Source organism: Saccostrea echinata, unplaced genomic scaffold (assembly GCF_033153115.1).
Source record: "Saccostrea echinata isolate AGI-Se365-2 ecotype Australia unplaced genomic scaffold, CSIRO_AGI_Sech_v1 ptg000014l, whole genome shotgun sequence".
Classification (NCBI taxonomy): domain Eukaryota; kingdom Metazoa; phylum Mollusca; class Bivalvia; order Ostreida; family Ostreidae; genus Saccostrea; species Saccostrea echinata.
Window position 1 is genome coordinate 3,419,184 of NW_026889763.1, and position 12,199 is coordinate 3,431,382.

General features: G+C 33.6%; 1 protein-coding gene across 1 annotated transcript in view; it reads right to left on the minus strand.

Annotated features, from left to right (window-relative positions):
• Positions 1-12,199, minus strand: part of LOC133187001 (SCO-spondin-like) — an 88,098-nt gene that overhangs the window by 21,794 nt on the left and 54,105 nt on the right. The window contains 5 exon segments of the mRNA XM_061322377.1: positions 61-231; positions 555-725; positions 854-1,024; positions 1,176-1,346; positions 1,592-1,767. Of these exon segments, the coding sequence (XP_061178361.1) occupies positions 61-231; positions 555-725; positions 854-1,024; positions 1,176-1,346; positions 1,592-1,767 (860 nt within the window).

Below are 12,199 nucleotides of genomic sequence, written 5' to 3' on the forward strand. Positions count from 1 at the left end.
AGAAATGTCTATAATTTACAAAGAATGATTTGCAACTGCTGGACTGAGAAAATGACTTACTTATGCAGACTTGAGTGTTACAGTCCTGTGTACTTTGATTCGATCCTGGGCAATCAGCTCCTCCATACTGCGCCGCAGGGTTAGTGCAGGTTCTGGAGCGGTCCTGAGTCCCTCCCCCACACGTCACTGTACATGTTCCCCAGTTACCCCATGATGCCCAATTACCGTCAACTGTTGGGTTTTAAAACGAAATTGTTTCAAACGTTTGCATAATGAATATATTGAGTAAACAATATAATAATAAAAATATAATATTTACATGCGTGTATATTAGATACTGTAGATCGCCAAATATTCGTGGCGCAATTTTTTTTTTTACGATTTTCTTTACAATTTTTATTTTGCCATATATTAGCTTTAATAATACAAATAAACCCGAGAATAAAATTTTCGAGTCAAGGTGGTGTCTGGTAATTACACAGAAATAAAGTTCTCGCAAATAAGAAGTTATCTACAGTAAAAAAAAAAAACTGCACAGAAAGACTCGTATTTACTTGGACAAGGATTTGTGTTGCAGGTTTGGGAACTGCTGGAGGATCCTGAGCAGTCTGCCCCATTATATTGTGGGGTGGGGTTTGTACAGGTACGCGTTCTCCCTTGGGTTCCACCGCCACAAGTCACTGTACAAGTATCCCAGTTTCCCCAATTAGCCCAATTTCCGTCGACTGTAGATGAGAGATGTTGGAAGTTCTTGTATTTTTTGTTTCATTTCATGCACCTCATATAAAAACAAAATTCCATGTTTACCAGTAAAGTTACTGTGCATTAAGGTCTTCTATAAAATTAATCATACTTGGGCAGGGATTAGTGTTGCAGGATTGAGAGCTGCTGGAAAAGCCGGCACAATTTGCTCCATTATGCTGAGGGGCAGGGTTTGAGCAGGTGCGTGTTCTACCCTGTGTTCCCCCACCACAGGTTACAGTGCAGGTGTCCCAATTTCCCCAACTTGCCCAGTTTCCGTCGACTTTAGAATACATATCATGCTACTTTTAGGTTCATATTGCATGTGCATCTCCATTTAAAAAAAATCAAAAATTGACGCGCTCGAAGTGCAAAATATAAATCAAGTAAATCATTAAATTATGTAAAAACTACACATATTAATGTGTACTTACTCGGGCAAGGATTTGTATTGCAGGACTGAGAGCTGCTGGAAGCACCTGAGCAGTCTGCTCCATTATGCTGAGGGGAGGGGTTTGAGCAGGTGCGCGTTCTACTCTGAGTTCCACCTCCACAGGTCACTGAACAAGTGAGCCAATTTCCCCAAGAACCCCAGTTTCCGTCAACTATATTAGGAAAATAAATAAATAAATATTGATCAATTTCTTCTTTATTTTAATTAAATGTTTAAGAAAAATGAGGAACACAAACTGTTTGGACCTTGTTTTGATACATTGACAAATTAAAGGCCATAAAAAGAATCTTCCAAAATTTACATTTGAAGAGATGTTTAAAGCCATCGAGAATCCCAAGTGCATCTTGATGCTTATTACTTTGATACTTTTTTTTAAATCTGATAAAATATACTCACTTGGGCAGGAATGTGTGTTACAAGCCTGTGATTCTGTGGCGGATCCAGCACACTGGTCACCTCCCCATTGTGGAGTGGGATTTGTACATGTCCTGGACCTTGTTTGCGTTCCTCCCCCGCAGGTTTTGGAACAAGATCCGTATGATCCATAAGCCGACCATCCGCCATTAATTGGAGGTGCTGTTTAAAGATTAAAAATAAGAACAATACAGTCACTATTTCTTTATTTATTTTACTAATAAAGGTAATTTTGATTTCAATTTCAAGTTCCCTAAAACACGCAAAGTGCAAATGACGAACTATTTGATTCGTTATAAAGGTAATTTCATTTGTTAAATCTGAGAAGTCCATAATTTTAATACGTGATAAAATGACTGGGAATGATGAACACTTCGATGTAATCATGAATTTAGTATAATCGTGTTCAATATAACCGTATTTTACTGTAGTTTATTCAATACTCACTGTTCTTTTTACACATAAACTGTAATGTCCCGCTACATTTCCCGTCATTCCATTGACCATCACTTGCATAAATCAGAGCACAGTCTTCGTCCCCTGAGTTGTTTGGCTCACCTGGAGTAATGGCGTCATTTATTATTTTTACGTTACATTAAGTACTTTTTTGAACTTCCACAGATAGAGGGTAAAGATAAATTATTGCTTTCATAGATGTTAAAATCTTAAATATGGCATGAAATCGATCTCAAGTAAAATTAACAATCATGATTCTAGATAAGGTTTTATTTTTCATGTACCCGATTTCCAGTTTGTGTAACTCCAGGAAAAGGTACCTCCGGACCACGCCCATGATCCCTCCTTTGGTCCGTCAAATCCACCCATCCACATATCCTGTCCATTCATTAACCCTGAAAGAAAAGATTATGAAAAACTATCAGTCAGGCATTGTCTTTTACTGTACAAAAAGAAGCATTTTCTTAAATTTAAAATATAGTAGATTTTGAATTTCAATCAGGTGAAAAAACAGTATATAAAGTAAAACATTTAAAAAAACGAAAACAAATTTTAAAAATTGAAAATAATCAAAAAGGAAATAACAAAAATTTATATTAAATAAAAAATAACAAAAAAATAAGTCATATCAACCTTACCCATTGTACGTTGACTACTTAACAATGATCATTAAACGACTGAATAAAAAAATTCTGATTTTACCTCGCACGTAAGACATTTCGGAGGAATCTTCGACGTTCAACAGGTTAGCAGAGTTGGCCTGGCACGTCTTCAGGGCGTTGGACCACGTGACCTTGGACGTGAATAGTTTATAGCATTTACCGTTCCTAAAACTCCACGAGGAGTCGCAGGAATCCAACGCAGCTGTAGCGAGATTTCATGAAAATTATAGCATATTGTAAGATAAATTCCAGGTATCAATAGCCATTCGGAATAAAGGTAAAAAAAATATACACTACTTGTTTGTTCACAAATGTATGCCATGTCACGTGAGCAAGGGTAATCGTTCCATTTCCCTCCACTAAGAAGACTTGCACAGTCCTCCCCGCCGGAATCATTTGGCTCACCTGAAAATAAATTTTCAAAAATACAATGACTTTATTTGCATCATGATTTCAATATATACTACATGATTACACTTCAGTCTGTATTCTTCACATTTATATACATGTAAACAAGATTTTCATTTAATATTCGTCCCTTGCATGAAGACTTGCGATTTATAGATAAGTAGTCAGTGGAACATGTACTCATATTCATCTGACATATGAAAGCCCCTCCCCTTTTGTAGAACATGTATCATTAAGAAAAATAAACTGGGATTGAATGATTTGAAATAAATAATTTCAGGTCTATTCTTCAATATACGATATTTGTGGTCAATTATCTTTTCATAGTACTAATTGAATATTTGATCTCCCATATATATTATATTATAAAATACTTTAACTTTTATCCTATTTACATGAAAGATTAAAAAAAATCAACTATTTTAAATTGACTTTCATTTTACCTTTCTATTTTTCCGATAACAGATTCGAGAGCTGGTTAGTTCCATTGGCGGAAAAAAATTGATTTATGTAAAAAAAAAAATCAAAGACGCAACATTTTTTGTCCTATTAATTAGGTGTGCAATATTAAGAGACAAATTCTTCACTCGTGTTTTTGCAAGAAATTGAAAAATTAAAAACTCCAGCACTGGGTTTACAGACAAAAATTTGATTGAAAAATTGATTTGTTCCGGGAATACTGACCCGAATTCCATTTTGTATATGTCCAGGACTGGATACTGCCGTACCAGAGCCACTGACCCTCCGTGGACGCATCTGACCCACTGATCCAGAACTCATTTCCGTTGGCGAGATCTGAAATGAGGCACACAGGTTAAACTTGGCTTTGATTTTTAAAATTTCGCTCTAAAAATGAATATCCTCTATCTGGTACATTTTAAAGTCATGGTGATTTACTCCCGAGGTTATATCATAAAAACGGATTTTGATGGACTGCATATTCATTGAAATATCGGAGTAGGCATAAAAAATGTTTCTTACTGTGTACAAATGTTTGTTCGCCGTCAGATCCGACATCTACTAAACTACTGCCCACGGACTGACAAGCTTTAAGAGCATCCATCCAAGGTCTTTTGGTTGTGTATAGTCTGTAGCAGTTCTCGCCATACTTCGTCCATCCCGAGCTGCAGGTTACGGCAGACACCCTGTGCTCTGAATTCCATTAAAAAAAGATATTTTGGCGAAATCCAATATCATACGAATTCTCTTTTGAACTTTAATCTCTATATAAATGTGTATGACCTTGAGCAGATTTAAAACTTTCTTTCGACCAAGTATCTGATATAAAGATCTATAATAATTGGACAGAAGAATCGTGAGAAACTTTTTAAAAACACATGAATACCAGATTAAGGACGGATGTTACCTATAAAAAAAAATTGACGTAAGAATCGGTATATTCTGGTGCATATATCAAATCTCTAAAATATTACATGTAAAAACTTGTAGACTTTCTATGATGTTCAATTTTCTTCTTTTTGCCATCATACTTATAATGCTATACATTTTTTATCACTGTATGTGGACATTATGGAGAAACTTTGAATGAAAATTAATTTATGTGGCTAAACTTGTTCATTTAACGTTAACATATATATATATATAAAACATAGATCTGGTTGTTATTTTCATGATTTAAGAAAACAATGAATTATATGTACTTAAAAAGATGCTATTAATATGTCTTTCAGTCTTCTTACGATCATGAAAACAGATGATATTATTACTTGATCTTTAGGCGGTCGACAGTTAAATTATTGTAAGTAACTTGGTCATCATCTGCGAATTGAGACTGGAAGATGGCATGGTATACCACTGTGTGATAGAATCTGTACACTTTGTAATAATACTCAAACTGCTGATGAATTTCATTATATATTAGAATGTAAAACTTTAGCTAATGTAAGAAAAAAATACCTATGCAATTATTATTCCCACAGACCGAATGTTATTAAATTCATGGAACTAATGTCAATTTAACTAAAAACGAAAAAAATGTTGAAAAAACTATATATGTTTATCCTACAAATTTATGATGCTGTCTGTCCTCCTTGATATGTTTTCTCCTCTCTTATTTATTTATTTCTTTTTCATTTTTCAATCTGTCATGTTTTTTTTTTTTTTTTTTTTTTTTTTTTTTTTTTTTTTTTTTTTTTGTTCTTTTTGTTTTTTATATGTACCTCTGACCAGTTTGTATATAATGTATATATGTTATTAATGAACCCCATGTACCAATATTTTGGTTTGGGTGAATTAATGATCTTGAACTTGATGAGAGAAAAAAAAAGATGCGATTAAAAGAACATATGTAATAAATTATGGTCTACTTAATGCCATTTATGAAAATGTTTCGAGAAAGTTTTCCAGAAAAATTTTTCTTTCCATTCATGTTGTATTAATTGAAAGAAAAAGATGAAAGTTTTATTTTTTTATAATTTCTTAGATATATTTTATAAAAAATTCTTAAAATTAAAGAAATGTAGCAACATTAATAACTTACCCTGAATAAGAAAAGAAATGATAAAGATGGCAAGGCGCCCGATCCTGTAGAAAACCTGAAAAATTTAACAATGATGATCGATTTGAACTATTTCCTATTAATTCCACCGAATATTAATAAAGTGTGGTTATTTCCTTGTGCACCAAATCATTCTTTATATGTCTGCCTTAATTAGTATCTCAGGACCTGAATTTTCACTTTAAAATTTATGATAAAGAAGAAGAAGAATTAGAAGAAACAGGAATTAGGAGAAATGCCCCCCCCCCCTTCCCAATAATTTTATGTTGCCAGCTACTAGTATTTGCACATTTTGATCTCACCTAGCTGACTATTATATTATTGTTATCATTATTATTATTATTAACATCTGCTTATTACTTTAAAAAAAATAAAAAAAAACAAAAAAACATAAAGATAAAAAAAAATTACCATCGTTTTCTTCAGAAATCTTCACACGTCTCAAATCAGACCCAGTGCTGGGGTTGATGAATATTTTATTTTTCAGTGTATATATGGGTATAAGTAATCTGTGAATGCCATCAAAACAGTATTTGCATTACATCTTAACGGATTAAGGATATAAGAGTTAAATTGCATTATCGCCGATTCGAACGCAAGATCATTACACCTTAAGTCCTATAGTTTAGGTGCATCCCAATAAAAACATGCCATCGGATTTACTCTTGTAATTACTTGTGTATTACTTGTCCAAAAAGTGATAAAAGAAAGAGAAACGGCATTACATTGTTCGAGTATAATCTCCAACATAATCAATTACAGGAAATTCAATCCAAAAAATCTGCTCTATAACCATAGCTTTTAAACACAGGTTCTAATTTTCATAGTTTCATTTTAAAAGCATTGAATGAAGGATAAAGTACGAAATATTTAAGATTTATGTCAACGAATAAAATTTTTAATGCTTTGTGTAAACTTAGAGAAGAAACAGTCTGTAGATATAGTACATGCACGTGCAGTTAATTATAGTATATGTACATGTAGATATATCAACGTATTCGTGTATAGTCTATAGTAAAAATTTCCGCGTTATTCCGTTGTAGTCATATTCATTTTTTATTGTCATTCTTAACGTGCAACGAAAGTAAGACATTTTTTAAAGACAATCCCCTCTCTTCTTACGTTTGTGATACAATCGATATTGAGGAATATTTAGAGAATTTCTAGTTAAATGTGATCATCTTATTTTTACAATAAAAAAAAATTTCGGATGGTTAATGTTGAATTTTCATTGTTGCGGAAGGTAAAACATGCAATTAGTAAAATACCAAAAAACAAAAAAAAAAAACAAAACAAAACAAAACAAAAACAAACATACAAACAAACAAAAAACAAAACAAACAAAAACATAAACAAACAAATTAAAAACAAATATAAAAATTCAAATTAAAAAAAAAAATAAATCAATAAATAATACAGACCCCCATCCCCACCTCCCATTTAAAAAAAAAAAAACAAAAAACAAAAAACAAAAAAAAAACCTCAATCGAAAAAATAAAAACAGATACAATTAATTTATACAGGGATGTCCTTGGTCCAATTTCGGGTCAAAATATTAAAATTACGAAAGTCCTCGAAGCTTAAGGTAAGATCAGTACACGCGCACGCTATTAAGAACAATGATCCTTTAAACAGATTAAGATTGTAAGAGGAAGATATATAAATAGTAGAAAATATTTCAACCTCAACAGGTGGCCCAATAACTTAAGAAAACATGCCGATCCTGTTTTTCTAACGGTTTACGAACTCATGAGTTCATAAAATTGAAATAATTCAGAAGCAAAAAAATTTCAAAACTGAACAATTAGAGATTCAATAGTTTGGTTTTCATAAAGATGCACAAGTACGTTGTGTCATTTTGATATGTGCGCAATGTGTTTTAATGATTAGCCGTTGACCTATCTGTACTTAAATTGAGTGATTAGTTAAATATTAGCACAAAATAAATGTATTACTGTAAGGAGAATGTCCTGGGGAGGATTTAAACTTTCAAATATTCTAAACTTCTCAAAATATTCTTGACCGGGTTCAAGCAGATTACAAGATAATATGCCTTGTCTGATTTAGGTCGAAAAATGAGGGTAGGTCAAATAGTCGTGAAATAATGTTCAGAAAAAGATTTCTGTACAACGAAAAATGGATATCTACGTAAAAGAAATTTGCAAGAATTACATGTTTGCATAGGATGTACTAATTTCCATACAAAAATAAATAAATAAATAGAAAAAAATACACATAGGATGAATTTTGAATTTTCCTTTACTATTTGATATTATCATCCTCCGTCAACAGAACTTTTTCATGATATATCGATTTCTAGACAAAACGATTTTTCTTGCCAGGACTAGTTTGGTTTATAACTTTTCTATTGATGAGCATCGTGAGTTTAATTTATGTAAGAAGCATAATATTATGCTTACAAAAATATCCAGAATTTTGCAACCGCTTGTAAACAAAGCCACACCCATGTAACCAATGTAATAAAAATGAGATGATCTTCAAATCAGCTACAGCAGTAGCATTTAGATTGACCCATAACTTACAATGATTTTTGAACCTTAATTACCTAACGATCGTAAGCTTAGTAATAGGTTTAAAGGTATCGTTACGCGAACCAGCAGCAGAGCTGTGTTTGACGCTTCAGGACATTGGCAAGGTTTCTGGCTTTCTTATAGAATCTTTCAAGACCTCTTGAGTAGACGTAATATTGGTACTAAACATATTAAAATTCTGGTACATTTAACCCACCAAGCCACCCTTCATTTTTAGATTTTGTCAAATCAACAATTCTCAATGCAATTCCTATGTAAATGTTAATAAAATGGACTTACACAATTTTTCACCGTCAGATTTCTCCAAAACTCATTTATTTAATAAAGTTTATGCATTATATACATTATTGTATCCACACTTCCTATGACATCTAGATATTTTGGCTGAAAATGCAAATATAGAAACAAGACACAGATAAACCAACACCGTTCTTTATTGTTGATTCGTATAGCGCCTCCTTCACAAGACCTAGAAACTTTTCTCAGCATTTGTCACATCTTTGCCTTTCCTAACATTACCAGACCTGTAGGAAGCAATATCAGTTTGGGGGGAGGGAGGCACAGCCATACATTTTCAGTTGAGGAGGCACTATCAACCACCAAAAATTCCTTGACAAGGAAGAAAAAGGTCATCAGACGTTTTTATTGAGGGGGCACAAGCATATATAATTTCTATGTTTTCTATAGTACTCTATATATCGGCAAATTTATTGGGGGGGGGGGGGGCACGCCCCCCTCCCGTGCCCCCCGGTTCCTATGGCCATGATAGCTACGGTAAAAAATGATCTGTTGAGTGTCTATCCCTTGAATACAATTTCCAACAAAGCCACCGGTGCTTTTCTTTCTTGCTGTAGAGTTGATTCTACCCATTGAAAGAAGTACACGTGCTTTTGTTTATCTCTGTAATATACGCTTTATTGGTGTTCACTGGGTAGAGAATTCTACACGGGAGATCACTCTCAATCAAAGTATTATAAGTGGAAAAAAACCATGAATAAAACCTTTTTTCAATAAACAATATATGCATTTTTACTCGATCATACGTCGACTAGATATAATAAGTCTGTACATGTACAGTGTACATGAGGGTAGGATAAAACAGAGATTTCCGAGTATTCCATTCCGAGGACTCTGGTTTTATCCTTCATTTATAACCCCAACCGGAAGTTTGTATCCCATCTAAAGTCTTAATATGTATCGAGGTAATTTTCAAGGAATAAATGAGTGGTTTACAATAAAGAAGTCGACCAGAGACGTCTGAAACGATTTATTTGACAAGATAAAAGTCTCTCCAAGGGAACGATGTCATTTTAAAGTAGGTGTTTTAAAGTGATTGATATATTAACAAAATACGAGCTTGAAGGGGGGGGGGGGTGCCTGCAAGTTAGAAACCTTGTGGTAAAAATAAGTAGGGGTGCCTCGTAAACGAAACAAGTGCCTGTGGTCTGATGACCTTTATTTGGTAGTGCCAACCCAAAATGAAAAGATTTGGTTGTATCCCCTCCCAAAAGTGGAATTGCTTCCTGTGGACCTGAAAGGCGAAAATGTTGTGAAACCACATCAACTCATTGTGCGCGTCTTTGATTACGCGTAGGAGTTGACAGTTTTATCCTTAAAATAATTTGAACAACAACCAATGAGCTTCGCGAGCGGAGCGACAGGAATGGGAATGGTGTGATGTCACGCAGACCCTCATGGCGACTAATTCTTTTCAAGATGTCGTTAACGTTTTAACGATTTAAGCGTCTAGTACGGCAATTGCGAGTTTAGTCGGACCATAAATCAGGTTAGAAACTCAAACATCGACTGACATAAATTATACCGCGTGTTGTTGTTAGTTTTATTAAATAAAGCATCAGAGCAGACTTCACCAAAAACGCGTTGCATTCCTGTCGCTGAATTCGCTCGCTACGCTCGCGAAGCTCACTGGTTGTTGTTTACGTTGCGTTATGGATAAAACTGCCGACTCCCGTGGACTACATATATTACGGGGGGGGGGAGGTTTCTCCTGTAACGTTTCACCACAACTGGCTGCTTTAACAATGAAATGTTTGACGTCATTGAGCAATGACTAACACGGTAGGGGGTGGTTGTCAAGGTCAACGAAGCAGGTGAAAAGTCGATCACAGGGAATTTAATGTTTTCTCCCAAAAATATCTGTGATCATTGAGTTCCACATTACTTTTATAACTTTTAAGCAACAAGCAAATAAAAAAAAAATTTCAAACGTTTAATTGTAGACATACTCTGATACGTTACCTGGATGGCGTTTCCTATACTGTTTATGAAAACTATCGTACATGTAGCAATATAGAATGCGACTTAAAAGTTCTCCTGAAGTTAATTATGCTTAACCTAAATTTATTCATAAATACACTTGGCAAAAAGTTTCCAGCAGTGATTCTACCCCTCCCCCCTCTTCCTTCACACAAACACACCTAGAGAGAGAGAGATACATGTAACCTAGTTAATATTTTTCTTCCAAATCTTTATGTATAGTATTTGATCATTTACGGATGTTATTTAAGCAAAGGACATGAAGGAAGAAACTGAAATTTATCAGACACATGTATCTTAAGGAAAAATAAAGTTTTCTGTATCGGAAAACATGGCAATTTTATTTTACACAAATAAAATTTCTGTCATAGGTTAGTAAGCACACAGTACATGTATTAATAAACAAATATATAATATAACAGTATTTAACAAGATAAAAGCAAATAATAAAAATGTTATATATAGATTCTTACAAACATTTAAACATATATTGAAATACAAGTGAATAAAAAAATGTAAGTTTGGTTCAAAACAAATGAAATGAATCAACTTTGAACTTTTCATTATTAATTAAAACCTTTATTTTCTTAAGGTCACATGTACATTGTCAAATTTTTGGAAGGTATTGAAAACATCAAAGGCAATCATGTATCCTGACATTGCACAATATTCATTTTAATGTACATTTTTATATTCTTCTTATAAATTTATGCTATGTAGATATTGTAAGAGGAGGCGGCAGCGTTCTCTACTAGTTATGTAATGGCGTGAATATGGTAAAATCAATAATGATTTTCAAGAAAGTAATTGTAAATAAAGCCAGTGTTTTATTGGCTAGGGATATCTAAATAAAGCAACGATACTGCACAGGAAAGTTCCGAGTATAAGTGGTACAGAAATTCCAAATTGACCTAAAAGACAAAAAAGTCATCATCGTCAATTTTAAAATACTTGCACATCATTTATCACTTAATCAACAAAACAAATTAAAAAAAACTGACCAAAATCTCTAAAATTATCATTTATCAAAAACGGTTTATCAAGCTTATTATCCTTATTAATGTTTCATAATCTTAAGGTAGTTATTAAAATCGTATATTAATTTTTCATCATTTATCTTTTGATGATATCATGAAGATGACGCATTATCATTTAGATCCTTATACAACATTTTTGAATGAGTTTTCCTATTATATCACAAATGTAATAAGTTTCACTATAAACCCTGAAGAATGCTGAATCACACCGGAAACAGTTATGTCACACGCCCGCAAACAGTTATATCACCCGACGGAAACAGTTATAACACCCTCTCGATCACTTTCACGTGTCTTTATGTTACGCATTTGTAGCTCGGGTTCGAGATTTAATGACGTCGGTTGCTAAGTAAACGTAAACAACGGAGCGCAATTCCTAACGTCATGAAATAATTTTTGGATGATTTGCCTAAACTTAAACAATTCTAGACCATTTTTTAATTCAAAAATGTTATATAACATATACCACATGACTTTTCGGGTGACTATACCAGAATGTTTGCCCCTCTGTCTTCGGCATCGGGTGACATAACACTCCAGGACTTTACTGTCACCTTGGGGCAAACATTCTGGTATGTCACCCTCAAAGCCATGTGATATATGACATCATCATAATTTATACTGATCACATTATGACGTCATCTTCATAGCCCTCACCTGCTCCTCCTTCTGCGCATTCC